A 21096-nucleotide genomic window follows, 5' to 3' on the forward strand; every position below is an offset into this window, starting at 1 on the left:
CTTCATGAGGCTTAAACCTGTTCTTAGATCAGCACCCACTGACCTGTAGAGCAGATACACACTGAGACACACAGCAGAGTCCTGCGCCTCGGCCAACACACACACACACACATTATCACAAAAGGGTACGCAGACACACACACATGGCCATATGCGCGCACACACACACACACATACACACACACACAAATGACCATATGCACACACCTACACATATAACCACATGACCATATGCACACACACACACACACACACACACACACATCCCAATGCCTGATATCCCACAATGCAGCAGGCAGGACAGCGCAGTCCCACAGTGACCCCCACACACACACACACACTCCGCTACAGGTGAGTCAGTTGTCAGTCATCTGTGCTGCTGGAGTGGAAAGTCTCCAGCATGTGTCGTGTTTCTCCAGCCAGGTTTAATATTAACCTGAGGAATCATTCACTGAGGAGAAACACTGAGCGTGTAATGCAGTGTGTGTCAGACTGCACTGCAACATCTCACACATTTACAGCTGTTTAATAACGTCAGGATCTACACTACCTGACTACAGTCTCATCACTGAACCTTCAATAATGTCCAGTATAGAATATAAAGTCCTGCTGCAGTGGAGACAGAATGAATATTGTGTCTGACTCCATCATGAGCTTGGAGGACTGCATCCATACATCTCTGACATGACTCACATCACTGATTAATAAAGTCATCTGGCATGAAGAAGAAAGCTTCAGCAGGATCCCAGAGTTCATCAAGAGTCTTTGTGTTCATCTTCAACACCTCCTCCTTCATCAGCTTAATAATGTTCATGTCTGGTGACTGGGCTGGCCAATCCTTGACCCTCTTTGCTTTCAGGAGCTTTGATGTGGAGGCTGAAGTATGAGCAGGAGCGCTATCCTGCTGGAGAATTGTCCCTCTGCTGTGGTTTGTAATGTAATGGGCAGCACAGATGTCTTGATCCCTCAGGCTGTTGATGTTGATCATCCACTCTGCAGATCTCTCCATACTGACTGAACACCAAACCATGATGTCTCCTTCACCAGACTTGACTGATTTCTATGAGAATCTTGTGTCCATGCTGGTTCCAGTAGGTCTTCTGCAGTATTGGTTATGCAGATTAACAGATGATCAGATAAATCCACCTTCTGACACTTTCACACATCATCAACTAGAAGACTAGTTACTATCTGCTGCTCTTCTGATCCACAATCGTATACGTTCGTCAGTCATTTCGATAAAAGTCAATCAGCACAAAAACAAACACTTTTAAAAACCATCTTGTGTTGTACCCTCAAACAACACACGTCATTTATATTTCTTTTCTGTTTAATTTCCATATTTTTGCTAATTTTCCTGATTTGTTCATCACTACACCTTTACTGCTTTCATTGTTATTATTTTCTAAAATAGTTTGAGTCATTTGACTTGTGTTTACATAAACTAAACGGCTTTAAACCTGGACTATTGTAGCATGATTTTAGAAATAAAAATAACGCTGTGTGTTTGACTTCACGTCTGCTTCAATGCCTTAAATATTCCCTCAAAGACTAAACAATAGACACACACAGCCCTCTCTCGAGTTTCTCGCTCGTAGACTGAACTGTAAGTGTTCTGAAGGCTTCACACAGGCTGAGAGCAGCAGATGAGGAGAAATAAACCAGAGGAGGATCAACAGAGCAGGAAATCAATGACAGTTTCTATTTTTACAGCGGATCTTCAGCTGAACACATCAGATCAGACCGGCAGAAGTACACTAAACACACAGTAAGTGCTTAATAAGACGGAAACATATAATATATGGAAAAATGAGCAGTATAACGCTTGCTTATAGTATATATAAAGGAGCAAATAGTCCTGAGTAAAATTAGGTAGCTCAGTGGTTAGCACTGTGGCCTCAAAGCAAGAGGGTCGCTGGTTTGAGTCCCCGCTGGGTCAGTTGGTGTTTCTGTGTGGAGTTTGCATGTTCTCCCCGTGTTGGCGTGGGTTTCCTCCGGGTGCTCCGGTTTCCCCCACAGTCCAAACACATGCGCTATAGGGGAACTGATCAACTACACTGGCCGTAGTGTATGAGTGTGTATGGATGTTTCACAGGACTGGGTTGTAGCTGAAAAGGCATCCGCTGTGTAAAACATATGCGGGAATAGTTGGTGGCTCATTCCGCTGTGTTAACACCTGATTAATAAAGGGACTAAGCTAAAGAAAAACTTAAACAAAAATCGAGTAAATATTGCCAAAATCAAATTAGAATATGCTGCTTATACACTACTGATTAACATACACATTATATCATAAAACATACCATTTGTTCATTATTGAACACTTTAAATAATCAGTAAACAGAATAGAGAGAGAAATGGAAAATACACTATGTGTGTGCTCCATCGTGTTGGTTGAGTTGTGGTTTTATGTTTGTTTTGTTTAGCAGGTTGCTTTTATTGTTTTTTTTTGTTGTTTATTTATTTATTATTTTATGCATTTATTTATTATTATTATTATTATTATTATTATTTTATTTATGTATGTTTTTATTTATTATTTATTTATTGTTTTACTTATTTATTTATTTTTATGTGTGTATGCATTTTTTATTTAATTATTTACTTATTTTATTTATTTATTTAATTATTTATTTATTGTTTTATTTATTTATTATTTTATTTATTTACTTATTTTATTTATTTATTTATTTATTATTTTATGTATGTATTTATTTATTATTTATTTAATATTTTACTCATTTATTTATTCTTTTATTTGATTTATTTATGTATGTGTGTATTTATTATATTATTTATTTACTTATTATTTTATGTATTTATTTATTTAATATTATTTTATTTTATTTATTTATGTATGTGTTTATTATTTTATTTATTTACTTATTATTTTATGTATTAATTTATTTATGATTATTTTATTTATTTATGTATGTGTTTATTTTATTTATTTACTTATTATTTTATTTATTTATTATTTTATTTATTTATTTATTGTTTTTTATTTATGTATGTATTTATTATCTCATTTATTTATTATTTTATTTATTTATTTGTTTGTTGACTCATATCTGCGGGGCTTTCGGTGTAATTGAGTTTGTGTTGGAGTGTAATGGCTTGAGCAGCGCTCCTCTGTGACCGAGAGACAAAAGCAGCCCTGATGAATTATTGATGATGATATTAATGTAACGAGAGACACATTCATCTAATCTGACGAGTGTATGATCTGAGAGTGTGTGTGTGTGTGTGTGTGTGATCCACTGATGGTATTGATCTGTGTGATTTTAGCAGGTTGAGCTTCTGTCCTACTGAAAGCGTCTCCATTACGCCTCTAAACACTGTTTTGACTGCAGTCGATCAGTTCTGTGTGTGTGTCTAAGTGTGTGTGTGTGCATTACTCACAAAATCACATACTGTTCTCTCTGCTCACCACAAGCTTATACCCAAAAACCTTATGCCAAACATGATGACACACACACAGCACAAAAACACCGCGTCCAAAAGTCTGCAAGTGCTGATTCACACCACATTGATGCACATCCATTCACTCCTGAAGTCTATTTGGAGAGAAATGTATACTTTTATCCATCAAGGATACAACAAATTCATTAAAAATGAAGAGACAGACAGGACAACTGTGAAGAAGCTTCCAGGAAAACATGAAGATGTTAAATATAAGACAGCCAACCAGGAGTAAGGGGCGTGTCCAGTAATGATAGAGAAGAGCAAAGGAAAGCCAAGGCAGGGCGGGGCTGTGTTGGTGAATGGGCATGTTTATTACATCAGTGTTCAACATATACGAGTTTTCCCCATCACAGAACTCTCTTTTACATTAATGTTTTCTATATGATACTTTATTATATTCCTGCATATACATTATATCAGTCTGTACTGCAGCCAAACACATGTGCTATAGGGGACTTGATCAACTAAATTGGTCATAGTGTATGAGTGTGAATGCAAGAGTGTATGGGTGTTTTCCAGTATTGGGTTGCAGCTGGAAGAGCATCCACTGCATAAAACATATGCTAGATAGTTGGTGGTTCATTCCGCCGTGGCAAGACCTGATTAATAAAGGAACTAAGCTTAAGGAAAATGAATGAATGTGTAATAAATCTCTTTTCTTCAAATGCAACAAAATAAATTTCCCCTATTCACTGAGAAATAGGGTGTGCTCATTTTTGCTGAGCACTGTATTTATTTATTTATGTTAATATTTATAATTATATTTATTATTATTATTATTATTATTACATTTTTTAAACAATCTTTATTAATTAAGAATTTTTAACATGTACTAAAGAAAACAAAAAATAGAAAATTACAAAAAAATTTAATAAAAAATAACAATAACAATAATAATAATAATAATAATATAAATAACAATTACAAGTATTTAAATAAATAAATGCATGTACATACACAATATAATGGTTTCAAAACAATTGTATATTAATAGCAGGTGATACTATTATTACTATTATATAGAGAGAGAGAGAGAGAGAGTTAAAGTCAGAATAATTAGCCCCCTTGCTTATTTTATCTCCAATTTCTGTTTAAGAGAGAGCTGATTTTTTTAAACAAATTTCTAAACATAATAGATTTAAACTCATCTCTAATAGCTGATGTGTTTCCTCTTCTCCATGATGACAGCACATCATATTAGACTAGATATTCTTCAAGACACTAGTGTTCAGCTTACAGTGACATGTAAAGGCTTCACTAGGGTAATTAGGGTAAAGTTAGGGTAATTAGGCAAGTCATTGTATAACAGTGGTTTGTTCTGGAGACAATCCAACACTAATATTGCTGAAGGGGCCAATAATATTGAGCTTAACATGACTTTAATACAATTAAAAACTGCTTTTATTCTAGCCCAAATAAAACAAATCAGACTTTCTCCAGAAGAACAAATATTAGAGGAAACACTGTGAGAAATCTGTTCAATGTCACTTGGTAAATACTTGGAAAATAAAAAGAGGGCTGATAATTCTGACTTCAACTGTTTATATGCCTGCCCACATCCATCCGTCCAGCCGGTTCTCAGTATTTGGGGACAGATGAGGTCAGATGAAGGCCTGGGTCAGACGCTACTGACCGCTAACTTTCACCCATTCAACTGAGACGAAAAGAAGGAAGGAAGCGGCTCGAGGAGGAGGACAGGAAGGAAGGAAGGAAACCTAATTATGCTCTTCATGCTCGAGCCTGGAAACAGCGCAGACTCACTCCGCAGTCAACATGACAGATATTAATAGAGTCATTAAGCTGTAACTGAACTGACAGTGGCAGACACACTGCAGAGACTCAGACGGAGCTGTGCTGCAGATGATGCCCTGGAGACAATCGCCCACACAGATGCCCATCAGAAGCAGAAAACACTGCAGTGTGGAGTAAGCCTGAGTCAGCATACACTGATCCAACTGTCTTAAAGCTGGAGCTCCAGATGGATGGTGTTGGTCTGTCGGCTGGATTTTGAAGAAACCGCGTTAGCAACACCTTGGCAACCATTTAGAACTCCCCAATAACACCAGGGCAGCAACCCAGAACTCCCTCGAAATTATCTGGCAACCACTCAGAACGCCCTAGCAACAAAAACCACCCAGAACATCCTAGCAATGCTCTGTTGATCATTCAGTATTCTATAGCAACACCCTGGCAACCACTCAGAGCGCCCTAGCAACAAAAACCACCCAGAACATCCAGCAATGCTCTGGTGATCATTCAGTATTCTGTAGCAACACCCTGGCAACCACTCAGAGCGCCCTAGCAACAAAAACCACCCAGAACATCCAGCAATGCTCTGGTGATCATTCAGTATTCTGTAGCAACACCCGGGCAACCACTCAGAGCGCCCTGGTAAAACACGGAAAACCACCCAGAACACCCTATAATGCTCTCACAACCACTCAGAATGCCCTAGCAACTCCCTCAACCACCCAGAACACCCTAGCAACATGTTGAGAACAACCCAGAACACCCTAGCAATGCTCTGGCAACCACTCAAAATGCCCTAGCAACACCATGGCAACCACCAAGAATGTCCTACTGTAGCAACAACAAGAAAGCAACCCAGAACACCCTAGCAATGTTCTGGCAACTACTTTAAATGCCCTAGCAACACTCTCACAACAACTCAGAATGCCCTAGCAACCACCTGGAACACTCTTGGAATGCTCTGGCAACCACTCAGAAATCCCTAGCAACACCTTGGCAACCACTCAGAATGTCCTAACAACACCCGAAAAAATACACAGAACCTCCTTGGACTGCTTTGGCAACCACTCAGAATGTCCTAGCAACACCCTGGCAACCACTCATTATTCTGTACAAACACTCTGGCAACAACTCAGAATGTCCCAGCAACACTCTGAAACCACCCAAAACACCCTAGCAATGCTCTGGCAACCACTCATAATTTTGTAGAAAGACCCTGGCAACCATTCAGAATGCCCTAGCAACACCCTGGCAACCACTCAGAATGCCCAATACGCTGCCAATCGGTAGTGAATGTTTATAAAATGTCAGTTTCCCGCTAACATCTGAGCGATGTCAAGCACGTTCTTAAACATCACTGATTGGCCAACAGAAAAGACTGTGATTGGCTGTGAAGGGTATCAGGTTGCCGCTCTGCTCTGCTGTTTAAAGGAAGCTTTTAAAAGTCGTGTAGATCAGTTGATGAACACAATGGCCAATCAGCGATGTGTTTAAGATCAACAGTGCTCAAATGTTAGCGGGGAATGGATATTTAAAAATTTCACTACCAACTGCAACTGAACTCGATACTTTCCACAACTATCTGTCATACCACATATATCCCCAGTCTCGTGCACTGAGAGTCTGGCGGTCCTGCAGTGTTGGTCAGCGTCAGCATCTCTACATTACGGCAGCGATACATCACTCAATGAGGGGGAGGACTGATCCTGACCTACTGCTGAGGACACTTAATAGCCATCATCCACACACACTGACTTACGCCTACTATCAGCACTCCACCACCACCCAGGCCATCACACACACATCACAAGCTAGCATCAGTGATAAAGGAGCACTGCACTATATTGGAAACAGGCTCATTTTCAGAGTTCAATAGGCAAGTTTTACCATTTATAAATCCATTTAGCCGATCTCTGTGTCCGACACTTTTAGCTTAGCTTAGCATAGATCATTGAATCGGATTAGACCATTAGCATTAAAAAACAGTTTCTTATTTAAAGCTCAAATCTTCTGTAGTTACATCATTTCTGATGGCTGAAATTGTCTAGAGCAGTGTTTCTCAGCCATGTTCCTGGAGGAGCACCAGCTCTGCACATTGTCCATGTCTCCTTGGACAAACACACCTGATTCAGATCATCAGCTCATTAGCACAGACTGAATGACCGGTTATGGGTGTGACAGACAAAGGAGACATCCAAAACATGCAGTGTTGGTGGTCCTCCAGGAACGTGGTTGAGAAACACTGCTCTAGGAAATATGCTGTCATTTTGGTGTAATAATCATGATTTATTGTCATTCAGTTTAGTGACTGTGTAGCTCCTAGCCATATCAGCCTGGAAAGTAGCAGCTTTTCATTTCCCGTCAGTCTCAGTTCACAATGCAACTACAGACGATCCGATTATGTACATGGAAAAATTATTAAAAGCCCTTTTAGATTTTTTTTTATGAGATGCTAACGGTCTAATCCAATTCAATGACTTATGCTAAGCTAAGCTAAAAGTGTTTTCGCCAGACCTGCAGAAATCTCCTGTAGTTTCATTGCTAATACTGACGAAAATGAAAAGTGGACACTATTTTGTCTTATTTTTAATCAATGATTTTTTTTAATCAATGATTTAAGCTAAGCTAAGCTAAAAATGCTCTTATCAGAGCCGGAGATCGGCTGAATGGGTTAAAAAAAGAGGAGCTGTGAAACGAGGCAGTTTCCCAAAAGAGCATGGAGTTTATCTTAAACACCTCCTCACTCACAGCACAGAGGAAGTGTGTCATCACTCCCAAATACTTTCACCGCTAACTAAACACAGCATTACGTAAGAGCAGGTGTGTGTGTGTGTGTGTGTGTGTGTGTGTGTGTGTGTGCAGCGCCCCTCCCCCGACTGCTCTGGAATATTACCGGACATGCAGCAGCTCGTCACGGGACGGCGAGTAAAGAGAGGTTTTTGGAAATGATATGAGTTTCCTGCCATTATTACAAAATGCCTCAATATTCAGGGTTTTTTTTTTATTTTATAATTTTTTTTATTATTTCTTTTTTTTCCTTCTTTCTACATTTATTTCTTTCTTTTCTCTTTTTATCTTTATTCTTTTTTCCTCCTTTCCTTTTTAAAATTATTTATTTATTCATTAAATTTATTCCTCTTAGTCTCTTATTAATCAGGGGTCACCACAGCAGAATGAACCACCAACTGTTCCTGCACATGTTTTACACAGCGGATGCCCTTCCAGCTGTAACACAGTACTGGGAAACACCCATACACATTCACTCACACACACACACTCATACTCTACGGCCAGTGTAGTTGATCAGTTCCCCTATAGCGCATGTGTTTGGACTGTGGGAGAAACCGGAGCACCCAGAGGAAACCCACACCAACACGGGGAGAACATGCAAACTCCACACAGAAACACCAACTGACCCAGCCGAGACTCAAACTAGCGACCTTCTTGCTGTTAGGCCACAGTAATAACCACTGAGCCGGCGTGCTGCCCTTTATTCTTTCTTTCTTCCCTTCTTTCTTTCTTTATTTATTATTTTTCCTTATATCCTTTTTAATGATATCGATCCTATGTGTTTGCTACTCCTTTATATGTAGAAGTGTTGTATACACACATCATCATGTCCAATATCAGGATAAGAAAAAGGAAACGAGTAGGAGAGGAAGAGTGTGTGTAGGCATGAGTGAGTGGATTAATAAAAGCTCTCTGATAGAGGGACACATCTGGAGGGCAGAGGACAACACACACACACACACACACACACACACACACACACACACACACACACACACACACACACACACACACACAGGAGAAAACACTCACTCTCATCTCATTACAACACACACCAGAACACTTACAGCTCTTATATAAAAGCTTCCCCTATAAAGCCGCCGGCGTGACACCATTCCAGAAATTTAGTGAGCCAATCTTTGTTTTGGGTTTTATTTTTTGGCCTTCTGTCTTTATTAGATACAGCGACGGGGAACTGGACCACATATCAGAATTAAACACACCTTTAAAATAGATTGTATGAGCACACACGCACGCGCGCACACACACACACAGTCACTGATGCAGGAAAATGTAGATGAATTCTCACACACTCCTGTGCAGTAAGCTGGTGAAAAACTGCAGGAGTAAGAGAAAAGCCGAGTCAGCAGATCCTGAAACTGCAGCTCAGTGGGAGAATCCTCAGAGAAGAGCACAACTCAATCCATAGAGCAACCAATCACACGCCACTATTTTTAAAAACAATAAGGGACCAATCACATGACATCATCCCCTTACTGATAGAGCAACCAATCACATACCACCATTCTCATGACCAATCAAGCAACCAATTACACGCTACCATTCTCATGACATCATTCCGCTTACTGATAGAGCGACCAATCACACACTACCATTCTCATAACCAATCAAGCAACCAATCAAAAGCCACCAATCTCATAACAAATCAAGCAACTAATCACATGCCATTATTACATCATTAATAAAGCGACCAATGACATGGCACCATTCTCTTAACCGATAAGTGACCAATCACACACTATTATTTCACTCACCTGATTGATGAATGACAACACCATTCTCATAACTAATCAGGCAACCAATCACATGCCACTATTCTCAAAACCATTAAAGTGACCAATCACACGACAGCATTCCCCTCACTAAAAGAGTGACCAATCACACGCCACTATTCTCATGACCAATCAAGTGACCAATCACACGCTGTCACTAATCATCTAAGAATAAAAACTAACTAATGTTATTTGTGTTACTAACTGCTGAAATGAAAGTGTGTGTGTGTGTGTGTGTGTGTGTGTGTGTGTGTGTGTGTGTGTGTGTGTGTGAAATGTAGTCAATATGACCATGACAAGTGTTTGTTTGCATAACACAGGAGTCCTTGGGGATTGTGGGAAAGTTCTTGCATGGCAAACGTGTGAGACACACACACACACACACACACACACACACACACACACACACACACACACACACACACACACACACACACACACACACACACACACACACACACACACACACACACACACACACACACACACACACACACACACACACACACACACACACACACACACACACACCACACAAACACGTCACAGCAGCCTCTCCTTTCTGCAGCTCCAGACATGTTCAAACACACACACAAACACACACTCAGTGAAAGTGTGAGCGACTACAGGAGAAAGGAAAATAAAATACAAGTGAAATTACTCACTTCCTTTAGTTAGCAACTTACTCCACACACAATGAGTCAGGAAGCGACCACTCGTCTGAACACACACACACACACTTAACTTAGTGTAATGCAAGAGTGTGTTTGTGCACGTGAGATAAAGCAGTGCTGAAAAAGTGAGCACATTCCAAACAATTCACAGAGAACACACACACATATGCATACACACACACACACACACACACACACACACACACACATGCATGCATGCATATATACACACCCACCTCTCACAAACACACTCTCACATGCACACATTCATATATATGCATACATGCACACACATACACACACAATGAACTCATATACACACACACACAGACATACGCATATATATACAGACACACACATGCAAGCATATAAACACACACACCCTTACAGACATACACAGCTACACACAAACACACACACACACACACAAACACACTCTCACATGCACACATTCATATATATGCACACATACACACACAATACATATGTACAAAACACAAAAAATACAAAACACACACACACACACACACACATATAGACATCAAACAACATTTCTGCTTTAAATAGCACTCATTAAGGCAGCACGGTGGCTCAGTGGTCAGCACTGTGGCCTCAGAGCAAAGAAAGTCGCTGGTTCAAGTTCTGGTTGGGTCAGTGTGTGTTTCTGTGTGGAGTTTGCATGTTCTCCCCGTGTTGGTGTGGGTTTCCTCCGGGTGCTCCGGTTTCCCCCACAGTCCAAACACATGCGCTATAGAGGAACTGATCAACTACACTGGCCGTAGTGTATGAGTGTGTGTGTGTGAATGAGTGTGTATGGGTGTTTCCCAGTACTGGGTTGCATCCGTTGTGTAAAACATATGCTGGAATAGTTGGCGGTTCATTCCGCTGTGGTGACCCCTGATGAATAAAGGACTAAGCTGAAGGAAAATGAGTGAATATCAATCATTAACTATCATTATTAAACCTGAGGTGTCACACTGCATTACACAAAATAAAAATCACACGATTTTTCTGAGCCAAGACGGCACAAATCAATCAAAAAGCAAAATAAATAAATAAACAAACAAACAAAGACGGACAGTAATTAAACACTGAAGTAACGAGCCAATAAAACGTCAGCTTTAGCTCCCCTTCTGTTTAGAAAAGCGCCGGAGCGTGTCCAAGATGCATTTATTTATTAATCTGCTCTCCGCTATGTGCGCTGACAGCACAGATGGCCCAATGGAAAGAAGAAGAGATGAAAGGAGGAGGATATGGGATAAAATATATATTACGATATTCTGCAACAATCCATACCTATTCCCTACTTCTAAACCCAACCACAACTGCAAACTATTCCCACAATCAGAGGAATAATGGTTAGATAACACTCATGTAGATGTGCATACGCCTAAACTCAACATACACTCTAGACATATCCCTTAATTCTGATCGGCTGATTGGAACGGTGTCCCAGGATCAACATAGATGTTCATCCAGGATCATGTCCTACCTGGTGAAATCAGGTTGGTGAATTATAAATACAGTCTTGTTAATAGTAATTTTTACATTAAAACAAACCAAACAATCTGCCAACAAGGGAAGTGACGTGATCTTGTTTAAACTTTTGATATAAGATTATTACACGATTATTATTAAGAGAGATTATTAAGATTATTAAGATTACATTCCCCCATTGTCAGATGATTCTGCTTGTTTTAATGTAAACTTCACTCAATTTTGACTCATTATTTCTGTAAACAAGACTATATTGTTGTGCCCGTCTAAAAAAAGCTTCTTTATTTAAGTGTTTGTAGATATTTGGACGAGAAACGAGTGAAAAACTCTAGGTAAGAGTGATATTATTGTGCAGTGTGGTGTCAAACATGAAACACACAGCGAGTGTCATGCTGGAGTCACACTGAGAGAATGATTAAACTGTGAATCCTCGACTCAAACTGAGAGAAACAGACGGAGGAAAAACCATCTGAAATACTGCAGGCTTCTCTACAATACACTGAAAATCAGCATCTCTGCTGCAGATCACTAACAAATATTCACAAATCTGCATCTTCAGTTATGCAAAACAACAGAGAAATAATAATAATAACAAATAAATAATTAATAATGGTCAAAAACAAAACAAAAAAATCCAGTGTAAAGTCTAAGACACTGATGCATAAACTTTCTTATCAAGGCCAAAAACTAAACCTAATTGCAGGCTGAAGGCAGAAGTTAAAAAGTCACCATGGGGAATGTCCTTATTTATTTCATAATATTTAAAAATAAATAAAACATTACTATAGAATAACAAACAAACAATTCCATTCAGAACACAATGGACTCGATGCAGGCTGCACATCCTTTTGCATTGATTTGCTAGCCAAAGTCTTGTGTGTTGCAGGGACGTGAGGTCAGGGGAGGCAGGTGAAACAGCTGACAAATAAGACTCAACTCATCACTCTAATTAATCAACAGGAATTACCTAAATAAGCTGCATGCATACCTACAGGATTTACATAAATTAACCAAAATCCACATCAAAACACCACCAAAAACAACTCAAAATGACTCCAAACTAAATGAATCAACTCAAAAGTCTTTGGTAACACGTTCTATTAAGTTAATGCTGATAATTAATTATAACTCTGTTTAGAAATATTTATAATCAGTCTATAAATGTAAACGCAAAACAATCTTACATCATCAAATGGAAAAACTAGATGCGTTTTTGAACATTAATGAACTACACGATGCAGGACATTAGTTACTGTCCCCTCGGCAGCCAATGAGCTTACTCCTCATCAGTTTAAACACTCTGCATTGCTTTAAGCTGTTCAAGCTGCAGCGACCCTCCTCCACCCCCACTCCACCTGTGTTTAGATCTGCCACAGGGGTTGCATTTATATTATGTCATCATATATACAGTATATTATATTCTCAGAGTGCATGTCTGTGTATATACTGGCAGTAGCAGGTCTCGCTACTTGCTCTGCCATAATAATCATATATAATCCTACAGCAGATATACACCACCACCAAGACCAAATACATCAACACTTCCAAATACACAGTCATTACCATACTCCCGAGAGTTGCTCATGACAGAAATTGTTTTATGTTCACTCCACTTAAAACACAACCCAGAGGAATCCTAGCTGTTGGTTTAGTGTAGAAAGTGTCACCAAATCTTTGAACAGTGAACAGTCCTTGTTTATTCCTTTTGGAAACAACAATAACATAAACCCATTCAAACAGGTGAGATGATGATGATGATGATGCAGGAATAATTACTGAACAGACTCATGAATTTCCTCTAAGTGAAGCAGCCGTTTCACTCCGCCTGAAGCAATCTGAGCGTCTAAATGACTCTTGCTTTTGCGTTTGCAGCACTAAGCAGACAAATAAACAGTGAGGAAATTAAACAGCACATCTCCGAGACTCACTCACCGCACATCTAGAGGAAGTCATGCCAAGACTGCTGTACTTACTTACAGTTTCTGTCTTGTTTCTAGTCCAAATATCGACAAATTCATAAATCAGTCAGCATTTTCTAGACAAGCACAAAATAAAGTCTTGTTTTCAGAAATATGAGTCAAAATAAAGCGAGACTAGCTAAATAATCTGCCCATGGAGGAAGTGAAATAATATGAAGTCAACTTATGTCTTTATTTATAAAGTGTTTTCGACTGTACTTCATAGTCAATTTGCAGTTTAATTAGTTTAAAACATGTCTTTTCTCTGAACGTGTCTATACAATAAAGCAGTGTTTCTCAACCACGTTCCTGAAAGAGCACCAGCTCTGCACATTTTCCATGTCTTCTTAATCAAACACACCTGATTCAGATCATCAGCTCATTAGCAGAAACTGAAAAAGGAGACATCCAAAACATGCAGTGCTGGTGGTCCTACAGGAAGGTGGTTGAGAAACACTACAATAAAGCAATACACTACATATTTATTGGTTAACATATCTGTTAAAGTCATCTTTTTTTGCAGCTGTGGATATTATATATGTGATAATACTTTACACAATGATAATAATAATAATAATAATAATTCCTTACATTTATATAGCGCTTTTCTGGGCACTCAAAGCGCTTTACACAGTGGGGGTAATCTCCTCATCCACCACCAGTGTGCAGCATCCACCTGGATGACGCGACGGCAGCCATTTTGCGCCAGACCGCACACCACACACCAGCTGATTGGTGGAGAGGAGACAGTGATGCAGCCAATTGAATATGGGGATGGTTAGGAGGCCATGATGGACAAAGGCCAGTGGGCAGATTTGGCCAGGATGCCGGGGTTAAACCCCTACTCTTTTTCGAAGAACATCCTGGGATTTTTAACGACCACAGAGAGTCGGGACCTCGGTTTAGCGTCTCATCCGAAAGACGGCGCTCACTGAGCAGTATAGCGTCCCCGTCACTATACTGGGGCATTAGGACCCACACAGACCACAGGTTGGGCGCCCCCTGCTGGCCTCACTAACACCACTTCCGGCAGCAACCTAGCTTTCCCATGTGGTCTCCCATCCAGGTACTGACCGGGCGCAGCCCTGCTTAGCTTCAGTGGGCGACCATGTGAGAGTTGCAGAGAGCTAGCTGCCGGCTAAACCCTTCATCAATTAATCACAAGAAAGTTTGATTATTTTGCTTGTTTTATGCAAAAACTCACTTAAATTTGACTCATTATTTCAGTAAGCAAGACTATATTTAGTGCTCGTCTAGAAAACGCTGACTGATTTCAGCATTTGTAGATATTTGGAGTAGAAATGAGACAAAACTCTAAGTTAGAAAAGCATTTTTTGCAAGTAACCCTTAAATAACCCATAAATAAATCCTAAAAAAGCCATTTAAATCAAACTTTAACTTTAAATCAGAAAGTTTTGAATAGCCATGAGATCGTGTTGGCTGAGCAGCGCAGAAGATTCATATTTTCAACATTTTCTCTTACCGGCCATCATCTTCTGGGCTTCATAAGGCTCCATGTACCCGTCATTCTCTGGGGGTTTTTCTGTGGTGGTCTGTGTGCCGCCGGCCTGATCCGCAGCGTCAAACGGGTCCGCATAATCCTCCAGGATGATCAGCTAATTCACATAAAACAAGAGGGAAAATTAGCTAAATATCCTCTAAATCTTAAAGGGATAGTTCACGCAAAAATTCACATTTGCTCACTTTACTCAGTTCAAACTATTGACGATATTTTGAAGAAACCTGTAACCATTCACCTCATACTATGGAAGTCAATGGTTACAGGTTTCCAAGATCCTTCAAAATATCTTCTTTAGTGTTCAGCAGAAGAAGGAAACTCATAAAGGTTTGGGAACAAGTAGAGGGTGAGTGACAGAATTTTCCTTTTTTGTGAACTGTGCCTTTAAAGAGCACCTATGCTGCAGAAATCACTTCTATGTGGGGTTTAACGGCAGTTGTGTGTCAGCAGTGTGTGAGCATCTCTAGCAGCCTCTGATGGTCAACATGAAGTTATTGTGTTTGTTCTAATCAGACTTGATGCAGAAACACTTTGATTGACATTCTGCCTTTGTAAGTGTCATCAGAGGGGGAAAGCCCCGCCCACTAGTGCCCATCTCTCCCTCATTAGCATAAACACCAGCCCTGAGTGAGAAGCAGCCGTCTGCCAGTTTTTAATCTGTCACTATACTGACACATAGGTGTTTGTAGCTCCGCCCTCTTCTGAAAAAGAGCACAATCTCATTTGCATTTAAAGCGCCAAAACACCCCAGTTAGGATCAAAGCCTGAAAGGGTCAGTTTCAGAGAGCTGGAGAACATTATGTGTGTGTGTTCTCAACTCAAACCGAGACACACTTTAAATTATAATAGGTCCCCTTTAAGAAAAATTAAATAAATCACAGGTTTACTAATTATTCAAAACTCAAATCATCTACATCTATTTGATTAATTATTCAATTTATTTATTATCTAATCATTGCCACGTCAGCAACTTATGGCTATTTCATGGCAAAAAGAATATACATAAAAATGTTACATGATAAAAATAAAAGAGTTACTTACACAAATATAGAAAATAGAAATAAATTAAATTCACACAAAAATACATTCAAAGTTAAATATGATTTTTCAGTTGATTTTTTGATAAAAACTCAAGATTCTTCATGGTGGAACATTTTTAAAACACTCCATTAAATTCCTCTGCTTATAAAAATAACGGTATTCAAACTTCCACATTCCAGCATAACATGTTTCATGGTAAGAGCAGTCTGGCAGTAATCATATTTCAATCATTTGATTAAAAATCAGTGACAACTTCAGTCAGTGACAACTAATCAAAAAAACAACAACTTTACATTGCAAAGGCAGCACAGACAACAAAACCTGGAGAATGTGTGTTTACACAAAGCGTTCTGAGAAACACAGAAACAGACCTGCTTTTAATATCTTTACTATCCCTTTTCAACATCTTTATTATTATGATTATTTGTTTACTAACACTTTTTAGGTTAAGTAACAAATCTTACTATTAACTAGTGGCCTAATACATGCCTATTGTTATGATTTCAGCTGTTTATTAGCATTTATAAAGCATATATACGTTATTATCTTATTCTACATCTCTATTTCTACTTAAACCCAACCAGTATCTTAATAACTATTAAGCAGCAAACTGAAACCAAAAGTCATAGTTGACGGTTTAATAATAGGAAGAATTGTACATTAAAGTAAAGTGTGACCCTTTGTTTTTATTCCTTTTTTTTTTAAATCTCACTTAACCCAAGCTGAGTTTATTAAAGTTTGCACAAAACATGAAGCACGTCTGGGCTACCATGCAGAACAGAATCAAAGCACAGAGTCCTATTCTCAAACTTTCATCAATTTATTTCCATCCCACTGTTCCTCTCTCCACAGGTACGAGACTCCAGATGCAAAAACTCGACATCTGTGGAGAAACACACAGAAGGAACCAAACTCAAAGATACTGTAATTATACAATTCACACACAGATACTCTCAAAAACTACACTAGATCTGTATCTTGGCCAAGAATCACTCAGCTACACCACAGGTCACTTGACTTTAGCAATAACAAAGCACAGTCTTACTGTCTGTGACGCTGCTGTCTGTAGGTACATGAACAAAATAAAGATTTCAAAACCATTCATGAACAAAAAGAACATCACATTTAGATTTTCATTCATTCATTCATTCATTCATTTATTTTCTTCCGCCTTTCCAGAGCCGGGTCACAGGGGCAGCAGTCTCAGGAGAGAACCCCAGACTTCCCTCTTCCCAGACACTTCCTCCAGCTCCTCCGGGGGGATCCCGAGGCGTTCCCAGGCCAGCCGAGAGACATAGTCCCTCCAGCGTGTCCTTGGTCTTCCCCGAGGCCTCCTCCTGGTGGGACATGCCTTGGACAACTCTGCAGGTAGGCATCCAGGAGGCATCCGAAACTGATGCCCGAGCCACCTCAGCTGACTTCTCTGGATGTGAAGGAGCAGTGGCTCTACTCCGAGCTCCTCACCTTATCTATAAGAGTGCGTCCTGCCACCCTGCCAAGGACACTCATTTCAGCCGCTTGTATCTGAGATCTTGTCCTTTCGGTTATAACCCAAAGCTCATGACCATAGGTGAGAGTAGTATTGTAGATTGACCGGTAAATCGATAGCCTTGCCTTTTGGCTCGTCTTCTTTACCACAATGGATCAGTACATCGACCGCAGTACTGCTGCCCTGATCTGTCAATCTCAAGCTCCATCCTTCCCGAACTCCTGAACAAAACCCCACCATACTTGAACTCCTCCACCTGGGGTAAGGACTTTCCTCCAACCTGGTGATGTCAAACCACCTTTTTCAGGTGGAGCACCATGGCCTCGGACTTGGAGGTGCATATTTCTGATTATTATTTTTAAATTACAACAGAAAACAAACTACATGTAAAACAGACTGAATGAATTAGGCCACTTATTGAAATACCCTGGAGTATTGGAAACAACCTGCAGTGTTATTATGGGTTATTGCAAGAGTTTAAAAACATGATGACTTTAATATAGCAGATGAAGGTGAATAAAGCTACTGTAAAAAGTTCACCTCTGAATCTCAGAGAATCATTAAAAGTTCTAGCCATGATTTTATTCATGTTTATTTAATGATATTGTAGCACAGAGTTTGCTTTGCTTAACCAAATTTGTTCTAAAGGGCAAAACCGTTCTCATTAGTATTGGGGATTTTCCTGCTCTCTAGCAATATTAAACTGTGGCGTCCCACAGGGCTCTGTTCTGGGTCCGATTTATTTTCACTGCTTGTGTGTCCTGCTTATGTTTTCCAGAAACTTTTATATAATCTCTATGCTAATGATTCACAGCAGTCAAACACTTTAAAATAATAATCACTCTCTTTCCACAATCCATTACTGTTGGCCTGCCACAGACTAATTGGGATGATTTTGTAGGGGAGTGCATTTGCATAAAATATAATAAACTGATTACAAGCAAAGATAAACAAAGCAGAGCAGAGATACAGGTGAAATTAACAGTGCTTTTTACATCTCAATCTAAGGCCTGTGAAGATATATATGATTCGTTTCCTAATAAAGAGTAAATTAATCTCAGAGATTACAGATTTAAAGTTCTGGTGATGACTTTAATTCATGATTATATGATTATACTGTAGAAAGTAGCAAAGCACAGGATTCACTTTGCTGAATACAACCAGATCTGATCAAAAGAGCAAAACCATTTTCATTAGTGTTTAGGGATTTTCCATCTATATAGTAATATTACACTGTGGTGTCCCACAGGGTTCAGTTCTGGGCCCGCTTTACTTTCTCACTATTTCTGTTGTCCACAAACATTTCCTTTTCCCCCTATGCTAATGATTCACAGTTGTCAAACACTTTACAATATCACTCATTCACCATCCACAATGTATTACTGTAGGCCTGGTATTGTGGTATAATCCGTGTGCAGTATGTTTGAGGCGGTCAGCGAGGGACTGTGGGTGGTTTTGTGGGTGTGCCGTCTGAGACTAAGACGACTCAAAAGTCAGACAAAGACATTGAACAGAGGAAGACTATTCCGTTCACACAACACTGCACAAACACAAGCTTCGGCACGCAGACACGTTTAATTGCAGGCCTCTTCTTTCTCTAAAGGGTATGATGGTAATTAGATGCACATGACCAACGCTCGCAGATTCACTCGCTGCTGCTAGACTGTTTGTCATATCGGAATTTAGTCTCCTGACACCACAAAGCTGTAATCAACAACTCCGGCCTTCAAAATACACCATCGAGGGAGGATGTGACAAAACAATTCACTTCTGTACGAGGAAGTGTTGTGCTGGAATTCCAGTCATCCAACGGAGCGTAAAATACAAGCTACACTAAGATTAATGCACGTGTGACAGCAAGCATGCAATCACACATTGCTTTCTGCAACTGTAACACAGGAAACGGAGATATCGTTTCACAACACTGTTCACTATAGACCAAAAACAGTACATACATGAACAACACTGGAACAAACTGACACTGCCATATTTAGTTTTCCTGCAATGCATGTTGATATATCAATATAACTGGACCAAATGATTTGGAAAGATCTATTTGGGGGAAAAAATTATAATTATAAATTAATCTGCATAAATATTATAAACAAATGACTAATTACTATAGAAAAATACACAGAGCAAACATACAAAAGAAACAAACAGTGCTTTTTTTCAGGACACCTAATGAAAATATGTACACTCACTTTATTAAGTACACCTGTCCAACTAATTGTTACCGCAAAGTTCCAATCAGCCAATCACAGGGCAGCAGCTCAATGCATTTTGGCATGTAGACATGGTCAAGAGGATCTGCTGCAGGTCAAAGTGAGCATCAGAATGGGGAAGAAAGGGGATTTAAGTGACTTTGATCGTGGCATGGTTGTTGCTGCCAGACGGGCTGCTCTGAGTATTTCAGAAACTGCTGATCTACTGGGATTTTCACGCACAACCATCTCTAGGGTTTACAGAGAATGCTCCGACACAGAGGAAATCTCCAGTGAGCGGCAGTTCTGTGGGCTTGTGGATGCCAGAGGTCAGAGGAGAATGGCCAGACTGGTTCCAGCTGATAGAAAAGCAACAGTAACTCAAATAAGCACTCGTTACAACCGAGCTCTGCAGAAGAGCATCTCTGAACACACAACACGTCCAACCTTGAGGCGGATGGGCTACAGCAGCAGAAGAGCACACCGGGTGCCGCTCCTGTCAGCTAAGAATAGGAAACTGAGGCTACAATTCACACAGACTCACCAAAACTGGACAATAGAAGATTGGAGAAACGTTGCTGCTCTGATGAGTCTCCATTTCTGCTGACACATTCAGATGCTCGGCTCACAATTGGCCTCAACAACATGAAAGCATGGATCATCCTGCCTTGTATCAGCGGTTCAGGCTGGTGGTGGTGGTGTAATGGTGTGGGGGAGATTTTCTTTGGGTCCATTAGTACCAATTGAGCATCAACGCCACAGCCTACCCGAGTATTGCTGCTGACCATGTCCATCCCTTTATGAGCACAGTGTCTCCATCTTCTGATGGCTACTTCCAGCAGGATAACGCAGCATGTTATAAAGCTCAATCATCTCAGACTGGTGAACATGACGATGAGTTCACTGTACTCAAATGG

General features: G+C 39.8%; 1 protein-coding gene across 6 annotated transcripts in view; it reads right to left on the bottom strand.

Annotated features, from left to right (window-relative positions):
• zgc:158464 overlaps positions 1 to 21096 on the bottom strand; it is a 111620-nt gene that overhangs the window by 73779 nt on the left and 16745 nt on the right. For 5 of the 6 annotated variants that reach the window (XM_073929579.1, XM_073929577.1, XM_073929576.1 and 2 more), the window contains exon 2: positions 15410 to 15542. In XM_073929579.1, the coding sequence (XP_073785680.1) occupies positions 15410 to 15542 (133 nt within the window). 6 annotated transcript variants of the gene reach the window in all.

This window comes from Danio rerio, chromosome 18 (genome assembly GCF_049306965.1).
Source record: "Danio rerio strain Tuebingen ecotype United States chromosome 18, GRCz12tu, whole genome shotgun sequence".
Classification (NCBI taxonomy): Eukaryota; Metazoa; Chordata; class Actinopteri; order Cypriniformes; family Danionidae; genus Danio; species Danio rerio.